Source organism: Artemia sp. Qi Xiang Cuo, chromosome 7 (genome assembly GCF_049724085.1).
Source record: "Artemia sp. Qi Xiang Cuo chromosome 7, ASM4972408v1, whole genome shotgun sequence".
Taxonomy (NCBI): Eukaryota; Metazoa; Arthropoda; class Branchiopoda; order Anostraca; family Artemiidae; genus Artemia; species Artemia sp. Qi Xiang Cuo.
In genome coordinates, this window is record NC_142800.1 from 42,759,104 (window position 1) to 42,785,806 (window position 26,703).

The 26,703-nt window shown below is 34.6% G+C and overlaps 1 protein-coding gene across 1 annotated transcript in view; it reads right to left on the minus strand.

Moving 5' to 3' along the window:
• The window catches only part of LOC148950295 (uncharacterized), a 50,236-nt gene that overhangs the window by 20,658 nt on the left and 2,875 nt on the right, over positions 1 to 26,703 (minus strand). Inside the window, exons 2-4 of the mRNA XM_089091541.1 lie at positions 11,520 to 11,679; positions 6,235 to 6,427; positions 2,318 to 2,616 (exon numbers count right to left, since the gene is read on the minus strand). Of these exons, the coding sequence (XP_088947667.1) occupies positions 2,318 to 2,616; positions 6,235 to 6,427; positions 11,520 to 11,679 (652 nt within the window). The remainder of the gene's footprint in view (positions 1 to 2,317; positions 2,617 to 6,234; positions 6,428 to 11,519; positions 11,680 to 26,703) is intronic.

Sequence of the window (26,703 nt, forward strand, 5' to 3'; positions counted from 1 at the left end):
ATATTTTAATAAAAATAAATTTCAAAAATTAGAGAATGATTATAGCCATTAGATTATTTCATGAAACAGCTGGTAATCGTGCTATTTCAGTGTAGGTCACTCGAAATACACGAGGACACATAATAAAAATTGTAAAAGTCAATGTTTTATTATTTGCCACTCCATTGCTCGCCATCTTGATCTTTCGTTAACTGGTTCAACATTTAACAGCATCTATTGAACAAAGAATATTACAGGAGCTAAGAACTTGATGGTGACCTATTTTGGCCATAGTTTTGGTCTTCACGACAACCTAGGAAACCAAACTACAAGTTAGAAATTTTAAAACCTATTTTTTAATCGTCCACCAGTTGTTTAGCGAATATAGGCCATCAGGCTGGCTTTATAGCTCTGCTAGAGAGTATTTTCTTGACAGCTCACTTTGCTACAAGAGACAAGTTCATGATCCCCCAAGACCTGACAAGCGCCATCTCCTATTCATATATGCAAGTAAAGGATTGAGTCAAATATTAAAACTTGATTGAGAAAATACATCGTAACACATGACCATGTAGGTGATTTTCCTCCTATCAAATTATTTCACCGTCTTTTTCATTTTTAGCGCTTCAATTTGAAAGTTTACCGTGCAAGCCTTGCAAACTTGAATCATTTATGCTATTATATCTGCTATAGGAGATAATTTTATAAGATTGGTCATGAATATTATAGAACAATTTTCATGAAAAAGTCAATTCTCATGATCAATTATACATCGATTATCCTTATCTGGAAAAATTTGGCAATTATTTATGGAAGCAATAGACGTAAGACAGAAAAGAAGAAGAAAAGATGAAAAGCTAATCTAATTTGAATGGAAAATCATTTCTAAGATACTTGGACCGGGGAGGAGTCAGTAGATGACAACAAAAATTGTTAAGATATGTTACTTTTCGGTGAATATGCATTGATATCAGCCTTTTTTCTTCACTTTTTTTTACATATTTACGTATGATTTCCACCGGATATATTTTTTAGTCGTTAGACTGAAAAAATAATCAAAAAGCTATTCTTCTATTCTAATATAATCCAGTTGCCTGAATAAACCAAATTTCTCATAGTTTGAAAATCCCGCGTTCTGGATCTTTGAAAAGGACAAACTTGCGCATTAACTTTAAAGCTCACTGCTAATGAAGGCAATGAGAAAAAAAGAAAATAAGTATAAAATACGAGGTGAAAAAAAGGCAAATCCACCGTTAGAGTAGCATATACTTGGTCTAACCCAGTGGTTCCCAACCGATCTTGGGCCATGCATCACCTAGGCATTTCTAAAATTCTGATGCCCCCCTCATGATATTTAAATTTTGCTGCTCAAAATGTTACGTGTATTCATCTGAAGGAAGCTTAATTCACCATTAGCTTGGTATCTTTTTTCGAGTCGTCCTCAAGGTATATTTTAAACTAATTTTTTTTCTAGTATAATATATTAATTGAACAGAATTTTGTCGGTATAAAATCTCGGTATCAAATGTCGGTATCATGCACCTTTTATAGAGTGCATGACGTCATTGCAACATTATCATGTTTCTTTTTTTATCTGTAAAGACGTATGAATGTTGCGTCATTCACATCGAAAAACTTTTCCAAAATTAAGGCTATGGAGTATGGTCAGCAGAAGGGTGTACGTCCTTCACATGACCCACCAAAATATTACCATGCCACATTCATGGGGCCTGTGCCCCATGTTTGGAATCACTGGTCTAACCTTTCCCCATGCTGTAAATATAAATATTAACCACTAAAATCTCTGGTCGAAATGACGTGCTCGCCTTCTGTATGTAAAAATGACAAATATTCAAAAAAAGAGAATAGCTGTTTTAAGCATGCTTTGTGAAAATCATGTACACTAATTAGATAAAAATTGCCAAAATACAGTATCTGTTACCAGAAATATTATAAAAACAAAACAAACAGATAATTGTGTTGACTGTATCACAACCAGACACAACTATTTTTCTGGGGTGATACCCTGATTTTTAATTTACAGAATTCAATATATCCATTAAAAAAATACACACAAAGGTCTCAATTATAAGAAACAAGAGTGTAACGTGACAAACAGGATATTTACTCCTATCGAGAGGCGTAAAATGAATTTAGGAAGAGGGAGGTAAACACTTGAAAAAAAGTAAAGAGGCAGGGGAACCATCAGGAAACCGTGAACAATATAATGAAGGCATGAAGGCACTGATATTAGGAAGAGAATAAGGCTAAAATCACAACCTCTTCGATTTAGTGTAAGAGCCTAGTAAGACTAGTTAAAAGCATTTTAAGTTCTTACATGTTGCGGTGTTTCAATATACTCCATTACAACTTCTTCACCTTGTTCAGCATCAACATCCAAACCATTAGACTCCAGTATATCACTGGGTTGATGCCCAGAGTTGTCATAACTTTCAATATTCATCAGAATTTCAGCAATAGCTCGCTCAATCGGCTCAACTTTTCTAATTTTCTTATCATCTTGTTTTGTCACACTTTTGTATTTAGCCATTGTCTGGTCAATTTTGCAAGCATGAGCTGAGAACCCATTATAATCTGTGCTCCCATAATTACACGTAGAACAGAGATAGGTTGTAACTACAATAAAAACAATTTTGTATTAGAGAAAAAAAAATGCAATCAAAATGCTGACTCATGAACTAAAGCAACCAGATTATTGAAATAAATTCACTTTCATGTATAGTCGAGCACCAAAAATCAAACAATTTCTACATATTTACATAATTTTGCAGGAACGCAAAAAAAAAAAAATACAAAAAAACACAACATTTTTTAAAGCCTTTTTAAAGGAAAACTTATCCGTTGTTAAATAAATTTTACTGTTGTCAATCCGATTTTCTCTCATACTGTTACAATCCTTATTTTATCTTAAAGCTACAAAAACATGAAGGATGCATATGGACCTGATATAGTCTTTTCTGGCGAACAATTTATTGATCAACAATCGCAAAACAGATTTATTTATTAAAAATAATTTTCACGAGAGCACAAACTTTTTGATCACTGAAATTAAACAGCAATATATTCAAAATCAACCAAACACTATTTAATTATTTCCAATTAAACTCATGTCTGCTTCTGTATTTTTACTGTTTATACAGATTTTAACTGTCCAATCAAATTCGGAAAGTTTCAGTTAAATACGGCAAAATTTCTTCAGTTCCCTTTGGAGGGGAAGGGGGTGAGTAATTCAAAAGAAATATCTTTTCATATCTTATCTTAGGTAAGAGATCAAGCTAATAATAAATATAACAGCTTTTATGGCGAAGCAACTGTTTTTTTCTCTTCTAAAACTGTAAAAAAATAAAAATATAAAATAAAAAAATTCCCCCGATATTCAGCCTTGAAAATTCCTGGGTCAACGAATCAAAGGCCTTTCGTGCGTCCAAAAATATAGCAGCATAATCAACCCAGAATCAAGAACCAAATTTAGAAAATTCAATGGAGTAGTACAGAGATAATTGACAGAGTGCTTTGCTCCAAAATTAATAGGTATAGAAAACACATTTTCGCAGATTTCACAATTGACATGGATATGTAGTATAAATACAGGTTCAATTTAAGAGATTAAATAAACAACGAGTTTTTTAACTGAAAGTAAGGAGCGACATTAAAACTTAAAATGAACAGATATTATTCCGTATATGAAAGGGACTGTCCCCTCCTCAATGCCTTGCTCTTTACGCTAAAGTTTTTTTTATTGTTTTAAAAAATAGAGTCGTGAGAAAGAGTCAAACTAGCGTAAAGAGCGAGGCATCGAGGGGACAGTCCCTTTCATATACGGAATAATTTCTGTTCGTTTTAAGTTTTAATGTCGCTCCTTACTTTCAGTTAAAAAAAACTTTTTTTAATTTAATCTCCGAAAATCTTTTAGTTAATAGAGGTTTTGAATTTGGGTAACCGTACACGAGTGATTAAAACAGAAATTTTCTCATTAATTATGCTTTTTTTTTGGTTAAATGGCTTTCTCGAACATGGTTTAATTCTATTCACGGACAATTTTATTAGTAATAAATATACGTAACTTACGAATTAACTTACGTAACGAACTTCGTAATATAACGAGGGCTCATTCGAACGGAAATTAAAAGTTCTAGTGCCCTTTTTAAGTGACCAAAAAATTAGAGGGCAACTTGGCCCCCTCCCACGCTCATTTCTTTCCCAAAGTCACAGAATCAAAATTTTAAGACAAATATTTTCTTCAGCATAGTCTAAAATTTTATTAATATCTTTGAGGATGACTTAATCCGCCAGAGTTCCCGGGAGAAGGGCTGCAAGTTATAAACTTTGCCCATTGTTTACATATAGCATTGGTTATAGGGAAGTATACAGGTGTTTTCAGGAGGGATTTTTATCTCGTGGGGGGTCGGGGTCGGAGTACGGGTTACGGGGGAGGATCTTTCCTTGGGGGAAGGAACATTTCCATAAAGGGGGCGCCAGATTTCCCAGCACTATTTAAAAAAGATCAGAAATTAGATAAAAAAACAAGTTTTTTTCAACTGAAAGTAAGGAGCAACATTAAAACTTAAAACAAACAGAAATTATTTCGTATATGAGGGGGTTTGCCCTCTAGTCAATACCTCGCTCTTTACACAAAAGTTCAAATTTTGTTCCAATTCTTTGAGAATGACCCCTTAATCACAAAGGTCGTTTAATCAGAATAGATAACTCTTATGAAAGTACTTAAAAAAATTTAAGCGTAAAGAGTGAGGTATTGACTAGGGGGCGAACCCAATCATATACATAATAATTTCTGTTCGTTTTTGATGTTGCTCATTACTTTCAGTTGAAAAACTTGTCTTTTATTTATTTGATTTCTGATCGTCTTTTTAAATAATGCTGGGAAATCCGGTGCCCCCTTCATAGCAATGTTTCTTCCCCCATGAAAACTTCCTAACTTTTAATTTCCAATCGAAAGAGCCCTCCCGCGATATTCTAGGACCACTGGGTTGATACGATAACCCCTGAAAAAAAAAAAAAAAAAAAAAAAAAAAAAAAAAAATAAACACTCATCCGTGATCTTTATTCTGGCAAAAAATACAAAATTCCACATTTTTGCAGTTAGGAGCTTCAAAACTATACAGTAGGGGTCTATGATACGCTGAATTTCATGATGTAACTTTGATTAAGGTTCAATACCTTTTAGGTGGTGTTTCCCCTTTTTCGAAAATAAGGCGTATTTTCTCAGGCGCGAAACTTTTGATGGGTAAGACTAAACTTGATGAAACTTATATATTTCAAATCAGCATACAAATCTGATTCTTTTGATGTATCTATTGGTGTCAAAATTCCATTTTTTAGAGTTTCGATTACTATTGAACCGGGTCGCTCCTTACTTACAGTTCGTTACCACAAACTGTTTGATTATTTTTTTGAAAATGTTTGTTTTCAAAAAAATGTAAGTCGGTCATGCAAAATCACCAAGGAATAAAATCGAATACAAAACCCAAACGAAAAGCTACACTGGATGCCAACTAGGGCATTATTTCTCAACATCGAATAATGTTCTTCTTCAATTGTCTTTATTATCTTATTCTCAGTTGCTTCTGTGTTATGATAGCAGTAGGGACTGATTGAATCTTCCGTTCTTCTTATATAGAGCAGTTTATATATACTACTATACGCTTATGCCGTTTTATCTTTTTTTTAATTTACATTCCTTCCTTTTTTTATTACATGGTACAAATTTGTCCCCGTTTACAAAAAAAAAATCTTTACAAATCGCATCAAACACTTGTTTATATGCATTTTTGTTACTTTTTTTTCTACAGCTCGGACATTTCAAAGGGGACTGGTTCAAAACCGGTAACCCCCCATCCTGGATACGGCCTTGAATGAAAATGATTTAAAAGAGTTTATTGGATTAAGAATTTAAATTATATAAGTATCTCGTCTTTTGGTGCAAGTGGCAGCTGTAGCTCATCAAAAATTCGCGTATTTCACATGGAACATAAATCTGGAAGGCCATTCCACATGGCGACAGTATGCCAAACAAAATTCTCTCTCTTAGGTATTTTGGGCAGGGGGGGGGGTCCAGCTGTAGGTAGCCTAAGCAGCACTGGGGCGAGTATATCCTATCAGCTTGGAGAATCGGTTGTCGGAGAATAGTTAGTAACTAAACTAAGGATTATTTATTATGATATTTGTTGACAAAATTACCGGTAAGAATGCATGTATAACACTAATGAATCTTACTCTCATCTCCAATGCCTTGTTGGGGTATTTCTTCAACAGTAGTTTCAGAAAAGTACGCTTTATCTTCTTGTCCAAAATATTTCCTGTCTTTGGAATCAAGAGATTCAATCCATTGCTCCGTGTCCATGTCAGCTGGTCCTAACAGCTTTTGGTAGGACTCCCCTGCATTCCACGAAAAATTCGCCAAAGGCACCTTCAAAAATTATAACGGTATTATAGTAACAATAATTTCAAGCTGTAGAAAACAAGAGAATGTAAATTCACGGTTATACGATTGTAATTAAAACACTGAATGATTTCGTATTGAATACGAGATAACCATAGAAAGATATCTTTATTGCTCGTACTCAAATTTCCCTTAACATTGTTCAGGCTAGTCCATGGAAGGAGGGGTAGGGGGTACAGTCCTGCGTAAGGCGACGCATACAGCACAGCCCCAAAAATACATAAAAACTTACTATATCATAATCCCCGCAACGTTTCGTGACAGGGAAATACAGCATGGGGCAAGAAAGAAAAAAGAAATAAAACCCCACAACAGAAAAAAAACCAAAACACAACACAAAAAATAGAAAAACAAGTTACCCCCCCCCCCCCGAAAGAAAAGAAGCTCAATCAATGGGATTATTGCGACAAGTCTATCGCTTTCTCCTTTATCTTTTTTATGGCACCAAGTAAGAATAATAAGACTTTAAGCAGCCACAACGACTAACCAAGGTCGGGGAAATGATTCTGATGCAACAGTTAACAATCCGTAATTTGCTGTTTTTGAATTTCATGCTAAAGAACTATTAAAAAAAATAAATTCTCGAAACTTAATTGGGTGTCAGGACGTCAAATATCGTTTTCATACTCTTCATATTTTTCATGCTTTCAAGATTTCCTTGAGTAAAGTCAATTTTTTTTTAATCCAGTGATTTACATAGTAGATCAAAATTTTAACGTATCTATTATTCTATTCATAAGAAAATGTATAAACAGGCCCTTTAACCTCAGAAGGTTTATGCTGTAGCAAAACACGAGAGCAAGACACTTTTGTATGGTTGAGTAAGACTAATGCAGAGGCAGTCTTAGGGGGAGGGGGGGGGGCAAAGAGGGCACTTGCCCCGGGCATAGAAATCTTAGGGGCGCCAAATTTCAAATAAATAATCTTACATTTATAATCATTCTGTAATTTTTGAAATTTTATTTTTATTAAAATAAAGCAGAGGACGCAGGAGAAGCTGAGAAAGTCCTATGAACTTCTCTCCAGGGTGAAGGGTCAATTCGATAAGACAACACTCGGTCGTCTTTATAACGCGTTTTTGCTCCTCATGTTTTCTTTTTAGTCCGTATTTGGAAGTTTTTCACCGCTTCTGAACGGAAACAAATTCATTCGCTATTTTTCAGATTTCGTAAATATCTTCTTCGTTTCCGATTTCGACCCGTAATAGATACATATCAAGACGTAATGGAGTCTTCGAAATTTGCGAGAAAATGGATAATCTAGTAGCTAAATTCAGAGTTAGATGCGAGTCAGTAGTCGATTTTCCACTCAACTGCATTTCATTGATATGAGTCATTCTAATTTTGTAATTCTTATGTTTGTTTATCTGTGCTGACACGTGTGTGTGTCGGCGGTAAGAAGTTTCCGTTTTGTTTCTTTTATTTTGTTTCGTTCTTTTCCTTCTGTACTCCTCTTGTTGAATTTTATATGTATCGAGGGTTCAAATACATTATTATTATTATTATTGGTTGGAAGTAAGTATAAGCAAACTGAATTTAAAAGTTTAATTTTTTTTTCCATATCTTTTCCCATATAGAGTAAGAAAAGTCCAATTTAAGTACATGAAATATTTTGTTAAAATTTTGCCTAAAAATTTTTCTGAGTTAGAGGGAGGGAGGGGGATGATAATCAAGATTTTGCATTGGGCACAAGAGAGGCCAGAACCGCCACTGAACTTATTAAAATAAAAACACAAAACAACACAAATATATGAAACACATCACAGAATTTTAACTTCGAAACTTAATGTGAGGGCATTTCTAAATAGCCCACAACATACGTCTGGTGTTTATTAAATATTAATAAATATAAAATCAAGAATATTAGACTGATAGAATAATATCAGATCTTATCGCCATAAATCATGAGGTTTTATAAACAACAAAAATGAACTCAAAATGAATATTTCCACATCAGTCAAATGACGAAAACTAAATAAAAAAAATATAATGATACTCAAGTTTTATCATAGCATGGCCGTTTTTATAAGCAGAGGGCAGAACTACCGTAGTAATTGCTTAGTCTTATCTATAGCTGGCCAATCAATAACAAAAAAAAATAATATGGCTTATTAATAGTTAATCCACGACATACGCAGGGAAACGGACGCTCTCCAATCCTTAAGGGAAGGGAATACCTTATATTTTTCATATACGCCTCTTTTCTAAGCTTTGCCCTCTGATATAAAATCGTGCACAACATGCCTGTTGGTAGTGATGAATTTTTTTATTTACATTGAAACAAACCCATCGCACGATGAGGGTACATCAGACAAAGTCAAGTCAGCAAACTTAATAAATATACTACCCTAAATTTGTTGATGCATTGAGGAAAGTTAGTTTTCGTTACTCAGCAAAAAAAAAAAAAAAAAAAAAAAAAAAAAAAAAAAAATTAGTGAAATTCTGAACATAAATGCCACTGTTGCAACTTAACTTTCATAGATAATAACAATTCTCTGCATGACTATTTGATTGTCTGGTTCTGAAAAACGATGTCCTCTGAAAAACTATGATTATCACGATTCTTCATCCCAATCTGCTGTCCCATTGCTACAATTTTCTTTAAAGTAGTAAGAGTGACACCAATGAACCAACATGGGCAAGGTGTTTCAAAACATACGCCACGCTATTACAATAGTTCCTTTTTATTCTCATATGGTATAGGCTATGTCTCATATTTAGACAGAGGGGGGAGGGGGAGACTGTCAGAAACTATTAAATTAACTATTTCAGCTGCCAGTCTTTTTTCGAATTAAATAAAAAAAACAAGTTTTTTAAACTGAAAGTAAGGAGCGACATTAAAACTTAAAACGAACAGAAATTAGTCCGTCTATGAAAGGGGCTGTCCCCTCCTCAACACCTCGCTCTTTACGCTAAAGTTTTTTATGGTTTTAAAAAATAAAGTTGTGAGACAGAGTCAAACTTTAGCGTAAAGAGCGAGGCGTTGAGGAGGGGACAGCCCCTTTCATATACGGAATAATTTCTGTTCGTTTTAAGTTTTAATGTCGCTCCTTACTTTCAGTTTAAAAAACTTGTTTTTTTTATTTAATTTTTGAACGTTTTTGAATTAATGCAGGTTTTGATGTTGGCTCACCGTACATGAATAATTAAAACAAAATTTCATATTATTTGGTTAAATGGCTTTCTCGAAACTTGTTTAATTTTATTTACGAACGTTTTTATTAGTAATAAATATACGTAACTTAGAATTAACTTACGTAACGAACTTCTATATTCATAAATTTTTAACACGTATATTAGGGGGTTCGCCCCCTAGTCAATACCCTGCTCTTTAAACTATAGTTCGAATTTTTTTTTCCAGTTCTTTAAAAATGACCTCTTAATCACAGTCAGTTGATCAGTTGAAAAAAATGTTTTTTTTTTATTTAATTCCTGATCTTTTTCTTTAATAATGCTGGGAAATCCGGCGCCCCCGTCCTCGCGATGTCCCTTCCCCCCTGAAAACTTCCTTCATGGAAAGATCCTTCCATATAGCCCCCGACCCTCTCCTTCCCCCACCTACCAGAAAAAATCTCCTCTGAAAAAGTCTGTATACTTCCCAATAACCAATACTATATGTTAACATTGAGTAAAGTTAATAACTTTCAGCCCTCCCCCTGGGGACTTTGGGGGATCAAGTCATCCTAAAAGACATTTTTATCATATTTTCGACCATGCTGAACAAAATGGCTATCTCAAAATTATGATCAGGTTACTTTGGGATATAAATGAGCGCAGGAGGGGGCCTAGTTTCCCTCCATTTTTTTTGGTCACTTAAAAAGGGAACTAGAACTTTTAATTTCCGTTCGAAATAGTCGTACCAAGATATTATAGGACAACTGGGTCGATACGATCACCCCTGGGAAAAAAAACAAACAAAAAAAACAAACAAACAAACAAATAAACACGCATCCGTGATCTTTCTTCTGGCAAAAAATGCAAAAATCCACATTTTTGTAGATAGGAGCTTGAAACCTCTACAGTAGGGTTCTCTGATACGCTGAATATGATGGTGTGATTTTCATTAAGGTTCTATAACTTTTAGGGGGTCTTTCCCCCTTTTTTTGAAAATCAGCCAAATTTTCTCAGGCGTGTAACTTTTGATGGGTAGCTCTAAACTTGATGAAAGTTATATATTTGAAATCAGCATTGAAATCTGATTCTTTTGATATATCTATTGGTATCAAAAACCCGTTTTCTAGAGTTTCGGTTACCATTGAGCCGGGTCGCTCCTTACTTACAGTTCGTTACCACGAACTGTTTGATTATATTAATTATATGTTAAAAAACGTCATAGGCTACAGCTCGCCTTGGAAGCTAGGCGTATTTGTTTGCTTTAGTGATTGGTTTAATCTAGTAAACGGAATTACATGCTTTGCTGAGTAAATATATCTATTCTTCCTAACACATTTATTATCAAATAGCGCGTTAAGTAAATAATCAAGTTTCAAGCCCAATTAAAAAATGTCAATCGCAAGTACGGTTGATAATTGTTGCAAGCTGCTTCTTACCGTTTTCGGACTGTCTCTAATGCAGCATGCAGCCAATGAAGCATGTTTCACAACCTGATATAGACTGCAACATTTTAGAGGGAAAGTACCCAAGTGGATACAGCCTGGATCACAGCCTACAAAAGCTGTTACAAATATGGAATAACTTCAGTAATATATGAATGCTATAGTTCCCGAACAAATAAGAACCATAAGACAATCATTGGAGGAAATAACAAGAAGATACATCAGTCGTCTTCATTACATTTTAAGGTGGGGGGGGGGGAATTCAAAGACATTTTAGTTTGCTTATGTGTTTCAGTAAAAAAAAAAAGCACATCACATAATAGAGTTGGTTTAACAGGTTTCTTTTAAAAACTCATTATCATTTAATTATTGTTCTGCTTTCTTATGGAAGCAATTTTTAGTTAACAGAATTAATTTAATCATTTAACAGAACTAATTACAGAGTGCTTTTTAGGTTCATGTGATGTACTTGTGAATAGCTCACATATCAACATATTTTAATACCGAGACGGGTTGTGTTCCTCCATAACGCCCTCCAGAAAGTAGTGCTGGCTTTCTTCGTCGAAGAATACCTCGTGGTTTTTTTGCTGGCAATGAAGCACTGATTTGGAAAGCATAACGACTTGCAACTGGCATGTTATGTCCATCAATATTATCAGCTTTCCTGTAAAAATAACCAAACACAAAAAAGTAATCTCAGACATGAAGTACATAATAAGGCAAACAGAAAAGAATGTCATACAGCTTTTAAGTCAAGTCTACAAAATAGAAGATGGAAAGTGAATTATAACAATAAAGCAAATTTATATGAAACCAAACCTTAACAATAGTCCAGTATTGAAACCAAATAATTAAAAGATGAACAGCCCATAAAATAAATCAGAATAGCAGAAAGATTTATCAGGGTAAAATGGCAGAAGGAATTTTGCACACAAAGTGGTGCATAGAAGAAGAAGGCTAAATGGTGATAAAATACATCTGATTCAAGTGCAAATGTATCTTCCCTTTTCCGCTTTTCTGTATTTCAATTGTTCTCTGTATTCCATTCTTGAAGTCCAAGTTTCTCTTCCCACACCTGAATGTCAATAGACCACCCCAGTGGCGGATCTAGGAGGCCCCCCCCCCCCAAATCCCCCAATGTCAACCCAAATTGACATGCCCACATTTCAAGAGGTCCAATGTAAATCTAAAAGAGGAAACCCTCAGCCAGCCCGCCAGAAATTCCCAGATCCTTACTGCTTTATGATCAACCAATGCCTAAAGGAAAGAAGTCCATTGTTTGTTTCCCCTAAACATTGAAAGAGCCGTCTGTCAGCCCAAAAGACGTTGTTAGGATCAAAATAAATATTTTCAAGTCCCTATTTTCAAGTGCAACTTTGCAGCAAGAATTGACGAAAATGACGATATGAATTTTCAGTTTCAAGATGAAGCAGATCTTAACGAGGCCCTACAAGTAAAATCCATTGGAAGCATTTAAACTTGAAGTGAAAAACCCCCAACCAAACGCTGAAAGAATTATAATTAATAATGTGTTTTAGGAGCTAAACCTTTTCCACTGCCAATTCTTAATAAGTGGGGAAAAAAATTGTTTTTCAAACAAACTAGCTGTTTCGGACATAAATAAGCTGTAACAAAAGTGGGTCATTGAACAAGACACATAAAACCTATGTCCAATTAATTTAACAGTGCAACTGGCTTATAACATCGAACTGGGTATATTGAACTTAGAATTATGTTCTTTAGAAGGTACATGAGGCATGGCCCTTTTATCCTGTAAAACAAAGCTTTACTTTATGATTTTTACATTTAGTTCTGGGCCAACAACTAAAACAGGTTGTTGGCTTATCTTTCTCTTTTTGCCAGGCACAAGTATCCCTTGGCATCTTTGTTTCACAATCTTGTTTGACCAGCTAATTGTAGGATAGGCCAATGGATGTGGATTATGGTCATATCTTTCTGGGACACAAAGAGATGTAGCTCCCCTCTCCTATGGAGTGATAAATACAGTGACAAACTTTGGAAGCATAAATTAAAACAAAATTTTTCAAAAAAAAGGTTTTTTGAAGAAAAGTAATGAGCTACATTACACCAAAGACAAGCTGAAATGAAGTCAAGCCATATTTCGAGCATAAAACGACCATAAATCACTATTAATAAATAAATCAGCCCAAAACAAACAGAAATTTCAATAAATAGCTAAGTCAAACTTAAAACAGGCAGAAACTACAACAAAGAGGAGCAAGGTTCACACCCCCATGCCTTCTAAAGACAAGAGCATGATTTGCACTTTACTGAAAACAATTTTTATTTCAACCTGTGTTTTTGTTTCTCACAACTTCATTAAAAAAAAACACCATAATAACCAAGATTACTGAAAAAAGCAAATGAATTTGAATTGACAGTTAAATACATGACATTCATTCCTGAAAGTCTCAATACATTAAAATGCATTTTATTTTCAGTAAAGTGCAAATTATGTTCTATTCTTTAGAAGGTAGAGGAGGCATTGACCCTACCCTCTCAACTTTCTCTAAAGTTTTAACTAATCACCCTATTCTGTTCCTGAGATTTTGCCTCTGTACCATTTTTACAACCTGAATGCACTTGAACTCTATTGATTTAGCTCAATAATAAAAGTAGTAATGAACCTATATGCACATAATGAGACCTTAGTAATAACAGTACCCACATGGTGCATTTTCATTAGTTCAACATTTCCCTCAACATACCCTGAAAGTTTCAACTTAATACTTTATACTGTTCTTGGTATTTTGCTGATATACTCTTTTGATAAACTGTGTATACATAGTGTGTTTGAATTTAGTCCAACAACTCCCCTCAACAGTTCCTAAAAATTTCACCTTAATACTGTTAACCTTAGTAGTTTTAGTAGTAGTAAAAGTAATTGAAGTGGTACTATTAGTATGCACATAGCACCTTTTGGTTAGTTCAACACCCCCTGAAATTTTGACCTTAATAACCTTAGCCTTAGCAGTAGTGGTAGCAGCAGTAGTAGTAGTAGAAGTAGTTACAGCATGCACAGAGTTGGTTTCACCTAAATACTCTTAGCCCTTTTGGACACACCCAGGATAAAAACTGCTCGGTTCACCAATGACAAATCCTGTATGTAAGCAATGGTCAAACTGTAAAATTATGATCATTGCCCTGGGGCTTTTGAGAGGGGGGATGTCATCCTCAGAGGCATAGTAATTAGGCCTCTTGGATATTTTGAATAAAATATTTTTTTCAAATTAGGGGGGGGGGCATGTAAAAAGGGCCAGGGGGGCTGTTTGCTCTTAAATCACTTTCCAACATTCTACTCAACATGCCCTGAAAGTTACACTTTGGCCACAATAATCTTCAGCACCAATATACTATGGATGATACCATACATCATTCCCCATTTAGAAGTTGAATAATTGGTCTTTCCAAAAAGCTGTTCTTGACAGTTAAGTTAACCAAGTAATAATTTGAAGTGTTTAATCTTGAAAGGAAAACATCTTCTATCAAAAAACCCTGGGTACTCATTCAGGTGGAACACTCTGGTGCATGTGAGTTCATATGCCAGCAATGCCAAGTGAGTTCATAAGAACGTTGTCTTTCAGAGATAATAATTTCACTGACAGGCAAATATTACATCATGAATACTTATATATATATATATATATATACATACTTATGTATATATACGTACTTATATACAGGATGTTCAAATTATTTGTATAACCCAAGTCTAAGAGAATTTAACCTTTCATTTGATACCATGTTCTTCAAAACTGGATTGGTTTGAATTTACATAAAAAAAAAATATCCTTTGGAGGCTGTTTAAGGCAATTATGAGACCAATCCTTGACTTTTGACCCTGTCTTGATGGACCTTTTTAAAAAAAAACAATACACAGCTGACTGAAGGTGTGCAAAGGAGGACCACTATATATATATCTGAACTTGGTGAGAAACCATGTAGTGAGAAACTTGGCTTACGTAATGTTTGGTCCAGTAAAGGTGATATCCTGTATAAAACCCAATCTGGAAGAGTGGTTAAGTTTAATGATCAGAATGAAATTGATTTATGTGCTGCAAATGCAGAAAATTAAAGTGATGGATTTAGATTTATTGTGTTATAATATGTTGAATTGTTTCTGTAGGAATTTACTTGATGTTCTTAAAATATTCCTCTATTATTCTTTACTGTCTTCACATAATTTTGACTGGTACCATATTACACTTTGGACCAACAGTTTGGATGATATGTCCCTTCCCACTAATATTTCTTTATGTTTGTTTGTGATTCTGTCACCTTCATGTTGCCTGATTTACATTATATTTTTGTCGTGTCAATACACTTGTAACCCACATAATGTCAACTGGTCACACATTATAGTTTGTGCCAATACTTATAATAATATGTGCCTTCCCACTGATTTTTCTTTATGATCCTTTCACCATCATGTAGCTTGGCTTCTATAATGTTTTTGTCATGTCAGCACACTTGCAGCTCACATAATTTTCACTGGACCCATATTACATTTTGGGCAAATATTATGAATAACATATGCCATCCCACTGTTATTTTTTATATTTGTTTGTGATCCTATTAACTTTATGCAGGCTGAATTCTTTCATATTTTTTTTATTTCAGCATAATTGCAGCTCATATAATCTTGACTGGTTCCACATTATACTTTGGGCCAATATTTTGATGAATATGTGCCATGCCCCTATTATTTCCTTATCTAGGTTAGTGATCCTTTTGCCTTCCTGTAGCCTGAATTCCATCATATTTTTATCATGTCAGCAAACATGCAACTCACATAATTTTGACTGGTCTCATTTTATTCTTTGGGCCAATATTTTGAATAATATATGCCATCTCATTGATATTTCTTTATCTTTGTTTTTGATCCTATCACCCTTGTGTACCCTGAATTCTATCATATTTTTGTCATGTCAGTGTATATGCAGGTCTCGTAATTTTTTACTACCTATATTATACTTTGGGCTAATTTTTGGAATAATATGTGTCATTCCATTGACATTTATTTATAATTGTCTGTGATCCTATCACCTTCATGTAGGCTGACTACTATTATATTTTTTTCATGTCAGCATACTTACAACTTGCATAATTTTTCTGGTCCCATATTATAAATTGGGCCAATACTTTGAATAAAATGAGCCATCCTACTGATATCTCTTTATGCTTGTTTTTGATCCTTTCACCTTCATGTAGCCTAACTTATATTATTTGGTTGGCAGTCCTGGAAACTAGCAGCTCATATTATAGAAACTGGTGTTATTTTTTAATATGGCCTAACATTTTAGATAATTTGTGCAATTCCTCGTATATTTTTATGTATGCATTTATTATGTGTGATAATTATGGGTGATTTCTCTTTTCTTTTGATTTCTTCTATTCTCAATTCAGTTATATTTGATTTAAATAGTAGCTTCAATGTATTTTGTCTGAATGTGCGTGGGATAAGAGATAAGTGGGATTGTCTGAAATCGTATTTGTGGTCTGATAATTCTTGCCCTTTTTATGTAATAGGCTTAACAGAAACATGGTTATCTGATGGTAAAAATTTTACAGCCAATGATATGCATGGTTATGTTGCTGTCCATATCCCCAGAATGGTAACAAAGTGCTCAGGGGGTATTTCTTTATTTAAAAAGTCTGATATTGAGTTTAGAAGAAGGTCTGACCTTGAAACCTTGTTTACATCAGTAGTGTCAAATAGTAGGACAGTTTATTCTCTTGTTATTGATCTGAAAAGCCAGTTTGCATGTGATACTGCTTGTTTTACAAGCCCCCTCCTTTTCCAACACATCTGTTCTACGATTTTGCTTGATCAACTTTCTTGTGTGGGGTCTTTCTCTAAAAAACGTATTTGTGTTTTGAGAGATTTTAATTGCAATATGTTAAGTATTGGATCAAGTGATGAATGTGACCATCTCTTTGATGTGCTTTCTTCTTCTGGTCTACTTCCTTGAATTTTTTTTCCTTCTCATGTTGACCCTACTAGAAATTCTGCCACTTTAATAGATAATATTTTCATTTCTCATTCTTCTAATTTGAAGTTTACTTCTGGTCTTGTTTTCACTGATGTTTCTGATCACTTCCCTATTTATGTATCACTTTTTTTGCCTCAAACTGAGATTGCTGTAGATGAGCGGGGTGAGTCTTCTTTTGGAACTTCCACAGATAGAGAAATTTCTAATTTAATACATAGTCTTCAGAGTAATGATTGGTCTACAGAGCTAATGATGTTGATTGTGCAACGAATTTATTTTTGTGTTGTATGGGAGCTCTGTTGGATAAGCATTTTCCTCTTAGAAAGAGGCCAAGGAATTCCACACCCAAATGTCCATGGATGTCTAGAGGTCTGATCAATGCTACACATATGAAGGCATCTCTGTTCAAGGCTGCATGTAAAAGTAAGACACAGGGTGATCTTTTGAAGTATAAACTTTATAAAAATGTGCTTACTTCTTCAATATGTGCAGCCAAAAAGGTCTATTTTTTGCGTCAAATTGATGAGTGTAAGGGGAATTTGCAAAAGGTTTGGACTGTAGTTAATGAAGCTCTTTCCCGCAAGAAACTCAAACAGTCCCCCCCCCCTTGTCATTACATGAAAGCTGCTGGATTTTTTGTGGACAAAAACTCTTCGGCAAGTACTTTTAATTCGTGTTTCAGCCCACCTTCTTTTGTTACTATTCCACCCCACAGTAGTGTAAGTAGTGTTTCCTTAGCAGAAAAGTAATTTTTCCTTTTCCCATGCAGTGATACCGAAATTTCTAACATTATTTCTCAGCTTTCAAGTAGCTGTTCAGTTGATTGTTTTGGTTTGAGCTGTAATGTTCTTAAAAAAAATTGATCAGTTTGTTTCCAACCCCATCTCACACATAACTAACCTCTCTCTTTCTTCTGGTGTTTTTCCTCATTTATTTAAAATTGCTAATGTTGTACCTGTTTAAAAAAGGTGATTCATCTCTAATTTCAAACTATAGACCTATTTCTCTTCTTCCTGTAATCTCTAAGGTTGTTGAAAAAGTAGTGTATAGTATACTTTCTTTATTTGTATTTAGTACTAATACAACTGCAGGAAATTCTCTCATAACTAACCATCAGTATCGTTTTCGTCCCAGTTTTTCTACCTTGCATGCACTTTAAGATGCAACAGAGTTTGTGCATGTTAACCTTGACAAGGGCTTGGGTGTTTTGGCTCTATTTCTTGACTTTTCAAAGGCATTTGATATGGTCATTCACTCTGTTCTTTTGTCTAAATTATCTTCATTTGGAGTGCATGGAGTCCCACTTGAATGGTTTAGGTCTTACCTCTCAGGGAGATCTCAGTATGTTTCGGTTAATGGTACTTCTTCCTCTTCCTTGTCTATTTTGAAAGGTGTCCCACAGGGCTCTGTGCTTGGACTGCTTTTGTTTTTAATTTATATTAACGATTTTGTTGATGGTCTTCATCCCCAAGCGCACACTGTCCTTATTGCAGATGACTGTATCCTTTTTATTGCTGCAGTGGACCTGCCATCTGCCACTTCCCTCCCTCAAGGTCTTCTTGATAAAGTAAAAGATTGGTGCTGTTCAAATCGTATGAGTCTCAACAGCCAAAAAAAGTGCCGTTGTACACTTCAGGACCCTTTATTGTATGAGAGACGTAAGGAAGCCAACCATCCTGACTTATGGGAATGATATTATACTACAAGCTACTATACTGACATTTCTTGGTGTGTATCTTGACTGTTTTCTTTCTTTTAAACCCCATATAACTCATACCTGTTCCCTTGTCCTCCTCCAATCTTCAATGTTATACAGGGTTAACTCATTTCTTCCCCCAGATGTTATCCTTTCTCTTTATTATGCTTTTATTTTTCCTTACCTTTCTTATTGCGGTTCTGTCTGGGGTAGTACTAATAAATCTCTTCTCTGCTCAGTTCAAAGAGCCCAAAATAGGGCAGTGAAGGCTACTTTTCTTCTACCTCGTTTTTACCCTTCCTCTGATCTTTATAATGATACCAGAATAGCTCCGCTGGATCGTATTGTGGGTAAAAGTTACCTTTATTTAGTGCATTCTGCTTTTCTAGGTACACTTCCACCGTCTCTGCAGCAGTTTTCTTTCTGTCAGGCTAAGGTAGGTACTCTTCTTTTTTACGTAGCTCTTATCGCAGATTCATTTTACTTAGACGATCATCAACAGCAGGTCAGAGGTCTCCTGTTTATCAATCAATTCTACTATGGAGCTCCATCCCTTCTGATGTCCATCTATCTCTTTCTGCAAAGGCAGTTTCTCATTGGGTCTTTCCAGTATAGTAATTTTTTTCCATTTTTCTTTTTTCAAATTCAATCCTAATTTATATGTCTCTCTTTCTTCATTTAATATATTTTTCTGATTTTAATTTTTTTTTTATTCAATCATAGTTTTTAATATATTTTATTTGTTTAATTATTTTTTTTTCAGTTTTATTTTAAGTTTAATTCTATATACCATATTTTATAAATCTATTTATCCTGTTTTTTTTTTTTTTTTATTTATGTTTGTTTTTTTTTTTTGTTTTTAATTGTTTCTAATTTTTTTTTTTTTGCCCTTTACAAGCTGAGCTTCTTGGGCGTGTAAAAACCTTACGTTTTTATTTTTTTTTTTTTTTTGTATTAATAAATTGAATAAATAGATTGAAAAGGCTATCCACCCTAAAACTACCATCTTTAATCATCCAATGCAGATGCAGAGACATGCTACACGACACACAAATATGTTAACAAGCCCCAGAACAAGCTCTTTACTCAGTTACCTAAAGAAAGATAAACACAAGCTCAATCTAAGAAGCTTCATGGGCCCAGAGTTAACTGCAGAATTAGAGAAGATTTTTTCAGCCATAGGGTCATCAATGATTGGAACTGTTTAAGGGTGGGGATTGTCTTTGACATCAGCTGAAGTTTTCAAAAGGAGACTTGATACATAATGGGAGGCCAAACCTTTAAGATAAGAATAGATCTGCCCATCACTCATGTCTCATAAGCAGTGATGAGTATATATTTGTATATATACAAAGGAGTTGAGCTAGGATCAGAATTAGAGCTGCCCATCACTCATGTCTCATAAGCAGTGATGAGTATATATTTGTATATGTACAAAGGAGTTGAGCTAGGATCAGAATTAGAGCTGCCCATCACTCATGTCTCATAAGCAGTGATGAGTATATATTTGTATATATACAAAGGAGTTGAGCTAGGATCAGTATTAGAGCTGCCCATCTCTCATGTCTCATAAGCAGTGATGAGTATAAATTTGTATATATACAAAGGAGTTGAGCTAGGATCAGACTTAGAGCTGCCCATCACTCATGTCTCATAAGCAGTGATGAGTATATATTTGTATATATACAAAGGAGTTTAGCTAGGATCAGAATTAGAGCTGCCCATCACTCATGTCTCATAAGCAGTGATGAGTATATATTTGTATATATACAAAGGAGTTGAGCTAGGATCAGAATTAGAGCTGACCATCACTCATGTCTCATAAGCAGTGATGAGTATATATTTGTATATATACAAAGGAGTTGAGCTAGGATCAGAATTAGAGCTGCCCATCACTCATGTCTCATAAGCAGTGATGAGTATATATTTGTATATATACAAAGGAGTTGAGCTAGGATGCTGATGCTGCTTGTCATACCCAACCAACTCACATACTCTATCAGAAAATAATGTTGTGTGGTGGTGTCTACTCAAAATTATAGAAGAATGGTCCCCTTGATCATAACTATCATTGGTCACTGTTACCAAGTGGGCTTAAATTGGATCCATCCTATCACTCTCCTAATCAGAAGGCATGTCACTGGGCTGCAAACACAGTCACAGCCCTCATTTTCCTATTTTGTATAAAGTGTTTAAATAGCTGCCATCTCTAAAGCAGAGCTGACCAGGTCCAGCATTGGACCTTATTTTGCTCTGAAATACAAATTAAGGTAATGCATTACCAACTGATAATCTTCCCCATTCTTTATCCTTTGGAGGTCAAAAGAATTTAGAGACTAAGAAAAACAACTGTGTGCCCTTTGGATATCTTGTTTCCCCTTGCAAGTACCTTTGGCAATTTCCTTCCAATGCCCTTGTCTGTCCTATTCAATGAGATTACCAGCTCTGGGCAACTCCCTCAGATAAGGAAGCAGAATTTTATAGCCCGCTTAAAAAAGAACAATGGAAAGCCTGGTTTTGAAGGTGTTTGCCCTATTTCTCTCACTTCCATATTCTCAAAACTGTACAAAGAATTCCTAGCAGCCTGGCTTAATGATCAAACCTAATCTCTTTCCAACCTGAGGCAATTCAGGAGCCTCAAATCCACTTCAACTTCCCATTACCTTGTGAAAAAGCTAATACTCAGCTTAATTTAATTTTCACTGATCTCCAAAAAGCATTTGATCTTGTAAATCACAATATATTAGTTACAAAATTTGTCACTGAATTCAATATGAATTCTTTCCTGGTGAATTTGGTTGTCTCCGTCTTATCAAATAGATCACAAGTAGTTAAATATTTCAATCATCAGTCCAATCCTCTCTCCTTCCACAATCAAGTACCCCAAGGTACTATCCTAACCCCCCTCCTTTTCTCAGTCATGTTAAAAATATTATCCATATGGCTAATGCATTTCTCCCTCCTTAAGTTCTAAATAAATTTGGCACCCACCTCTCCTATCTTTGAGAATTTATTCTTCCTTTGTCCACCCACATCTTGAATACTCTTATGTAGTTTGATACCTGGCATTTAGACAGAGTAGTCAGATAAAATGGAATTTATACAAAAAAAAGACTTGCAAATAATTTTCAAAGAAGGACCAACATTTCCCCCTTCTGAAAAGGCTAGGTTAGAAACACTTGAGTACAGGAGACACATGTTACACCTCCATTTCTTTAAAGATACAACAACAAACCCTTGCATGGAATACGTTTTTCCAAGAAATGGAATGGAATACTTATACACATGGAAAAATGGAATACGTTTTTTTACCCACCCAAATTCTACCCTCATCAGGCTGTTTCCCGGTCTATTTTGTCGTTGTCTACCATTCAATGCTGTACTTCTAAATATGAAAAAACCTTTGTCCTCCTCATAACAGAATAAAAAAAACAAAACATATGATATTTATTAACTCTAAAAGCCTTTTATGGGCCATGGCTAATACAAAAAATATAATACTATACACATCTTAACAAATAAACACCCTTAAATCCAGATTGAATTATAAATAAATTACAGGAAATGATCCCTATACTTCATACCTCTGCCCACAAACTTACCAAACTTCTTAATTCCCATAAAATTTCTATCACTTAGTATTATATCCATCCATTCTTCCTTTGTTTTAAACTAAAGAAAAATTTCCCCTCCTCACACCATTTAATTCTTCAAAGAAACAAAAAATGAATTAAATCATCTTCCCTGTCCCTACACATTGGGCAACAGTAAGGACCAAACTCCAACATCCCCCTTCCCAAATACTTTCTCCTATCATCAAATGGTAAAAGTTTTCCTTTGCTGATATTGTCCACTTTAGTTCACCGTTATTAAGTTCTGCCTTAAAATAAAGATACCTTAAACTACCTTAAATTGCAGCTCAGAGCAATCTAAGGATTTTTCCTTATAGAGCTCCAGAATGATGACTTGAGTTGTATACAAAGTTCTTTAGTGACCAGATGTTGTTCCATGATCAGTAGCATCCCAATTGAATTTACACTCTCTGGAGGACCACTCAGCACCCAGCCTTTGTTTGAAAAGATCAACAGATTCAGCAGTAACTGTTTCATTAGATAGTTTGTTCCAACTTGTTACAATTTATGATGAAAAGAATGGAGTGCAGACTCTAGATATTGTAGACTGCTTGACAAGTTTTAGGTGATGATCTCTAGTTCTTGAGTTGGTAGCAACAGTAGGGGATAATGCTGGGAGAGTATTAGCCCTCAATAACTTGTAGGCTAAAATGACATCCCCTCTATTTCTTCTGTAAACAAGTGTAGGGATATTCAGCTGTGATAGTCTTACAGGGCAGGAAAGTTCCTGCATGCCAGATATCAATTTGACAGCATGTCTCTGCACATCTTAAAGAACTTTTATGTCTTTTATTAAAATATAGGGAGGCAAGAGATGTTCCAACTTCAAGCTTAGGATGCACAATTCCCTTATTTATTTATTTATTAATACCAAGATATTAATACTATAGTTGAACTAGCACCAGCAGCAGATCTCTTAGCATGAGTGCTGAATTTTAGTTCATTGTCAATAGTGGCACCAAGATCCTGCTCATTATTTACAGAGGAGGGTGGGTGGCCTAAGAAAAAATAAGAGTGACAAGGATTCAGTTTGCCAAAGTGAATGACATGGCACTTGGCAACATTGAATTCAAGAAACCAAGCCTCAGCCCATTGACTAAGCAGTTGAAGATCATTTTGTAGAAGGGCATGATCTTCACAGGACAAGGCTTGTCCAAGAAGCTTCAGGTTGTCTGCATAAAGAGTAGATTTACTGCTGATAATGGAAGGAGCATAATTGATGAATATATTAAATAGCATAGGACCCAAAACACTTCCCTCAGGAACTCCACTCAAAACATGCAGAGAGGAAGAAAGAATACAATTACCAGATTCATCAAATAACTGAACACATTTAGATTGCAAATAAAGAAAATCAAGGATCCAGAGCAGGTATTTCTCTTCAAGTTTGACTGCACATAATTTAATTGCAAGTTGCATGTGACAAATCTTGTCAAAAGCTTTAGAAAAATCAAGCAGAATCATGTCAGCAGGCACCCTCACATCAAGCAACTTGGTGATGTGATCATACAATTCAAGGAGATTGGTGTCAACAGATCTTCCTGAACAAGAGCCATGTTGTGAACTGTGTAAAATATTACTTGCTTCAAGGTGTTTAACAACTGTAGAATTCGTTATTCTTTCAAGAACCTTAACAACTACTGATTTCATGCTAATGGGTTGATAATTTTCAGCAAGGTCCTTTCTACCTTTTTTATATATGGAAATGGTAATTGCAGTTTTCCAATCAAGAGGTAGTCTGGAAAAATTTAAAAATAACTTGAACAGCAGGGAAAGAGGTTGACACAAAACTGTACAACATTCATGTAAGAAATGTGGGTGATTTCAGCTAAGGATCAGCAACTGATTGATTATTATGCAGGATATTTGGGACTGTGCATCTTCTGCTACATTTTGAGTGGCATAATGGCAGAAAGAATTAGGGTATCCTTAACATCCTCAACCAATTTTTCCTCAATCCTTTTCTTCAACTCATTATTTGGTTGGTTGTCTGATTATGAAAAGATTTGAAGACTTGATAATTTTCTGTGGCCTTATTTTTTCTATAGCAATTCCATGCTCAGTGTTTTTTGTTGATTAGCTTGCTTACTTTGGTAGTTAAAAAAGGTAAACTTTTTGCCTGTTTTGCCAGAAAATTTTGGATTCAAGACTTTTCAACAAGCAGAATTTTGTTTTTACATTTGACCAGATCTCATCAATATTGTCAGTAATAAGCTGTTTCCAGTTGACATTGGCAAGTCTTTCAGAGATAATTACTACAAAATAGTTACTACATGGTTGCTATTATCAACAGGTGTGGTTATAACATTCTTAATACAGTCAGGACTTCTGTAATTGCTGCAACATCCACTTCTTCTGATATTATACAAAAGGAAAGTTCAGAAAGCTTATTAGGGAGGCTATCAATATTGGAGCTAAGGAACCTCATTCCTTGCAAGGTAGGAATCTGAGAGGATGCAGGCACCAAAGGACTGGAAAAGTTGTTCAACTTGCATGTTGTTTACATACGCTCCCCATACTTCCATGATCACAGCATAAAGAGAGAAATAGGGATGGGGATAAGATAATCCTTACTTGTTTGCAAACCACCACCCTTTGTAGCCCTAATCCTTTCCTATTATTCCACTGCCTAGCTTTTCTACAACTTTCTAAAATATATCTTACTTGGCTTGTCAAGGAACCTTTTCTCACATCACTCAAACATTCTTGGTATGCTGTCTTTAATAGCCTATAATCTTGTGGAGACATAACTTTTTCCCAATGCTTAACCATGCTAACTAATCTATTTACTCTTACACTAGTCACCCCCAAATAACCCCTTAAAACTAATCCATTAAACTTATTGCTTAGACCTGGCAATTTCTGAAAGGAACTTAACTAAATCCTCTCTAACTTATTCCCATTTTGGAATCCCCAAATTTCACAATCATAGCTAAACACTGGCCTTTAGCTTACTATTGAAAATCTTCTTTGTAAACTTAATGTTGTTTAGGCCTAGATTTCTTAAACTACTTCTTAGTACACTCCACATTGCCCTTAGTCCTCTTTTCTCTATTAGATCAATATGACTTCCCCATTTACCATTTGATAAACCCTTACACCTTAGTTATGAAAACTCATCTGAATTTTTCAATTACTTACCATTCATAATAAATTTCCCTAAATTCTACCTAATTCCCAAATACTACTACAGCTGACTTGTCAGCATTTAATCTTAGCTTCTTCTATGCTAAATACTCATGAATCAAATCTAAGTCTTTGCATTTCATTGCCACTTTTTGCAACCAATACAATGTCATCAGCAAAAAAAAGAATATAATGATCAAACCTGATAATTTTTTAACAATATCAATAGTATGTAAATGGGATTTCACAGCATGAATAATACAAATGATATGCTAAAATCAATGGATTTTGCATCAATGTAAATTACACCCCACTTTCAAGGGACAAAATTTGACAATAAACAAAATGAAAAAAGCTAATTCTAGTGTTCTTTCTGAACATTGTTATCAATATTGTTACAAATACACCCCAGCCCCCCCCTGTAGAGACAGACCTAGCCCTATGTTATGTGCAAAAGAATGATCTCCTTTTTGTTCAGTTTTCTTTATTTGGCATTGTTGACTAACAGTTGATAAAAGACAATGCAAAATCAGCTAAGTTTTGTATATTGTCTAAGGTTATATCGAGCCTCATGACAGAGGGAGGGGAAATTGGTGTAATTATGATAACAGTGATAATTAAACCGTATATATTTACCAAATCAAATTATTGAGTTACAACTAAAGTGAAAATACCACTTGATGCCCTTTTATATGCTCTTTACAGATATAATAATTATTTTTTCTGGAAATGAATTTTAGCTCCCACCCCTATATATACCAATTCAGGGTATATATTTGCACAATAGGGGGGTGAATGAATTTCTTAGAAAAACAAGGAAAGAAGTGAAGATAAAGGCTCTCCCCCTGCAAATGTGTTAACTAGGATTATTCTGCATATTATTGAGTAAGAATTGTTTTCTTAGTATGTTTTCTTATGTCCAGTTGGAATCCTAGGCTTAAAATACTGGTTGGCCAGTTGGCTAATTCAAAGATTTGTATATATATATATATATATATATATATATATATATATATATATATATATATATATATATATATATATATATATATATATATATATATATATATATATATATATATATATATATATATATATATATATATATACACTGTCAAATTGGCCATCTGGTGGTATCCCTAGGTCTATAGGGGGAGGGGGAGAAAGTAACCCTCTGATGTTTTCATCCAGTTGGCAAAAACACAAGTCAGCAAAAAAGT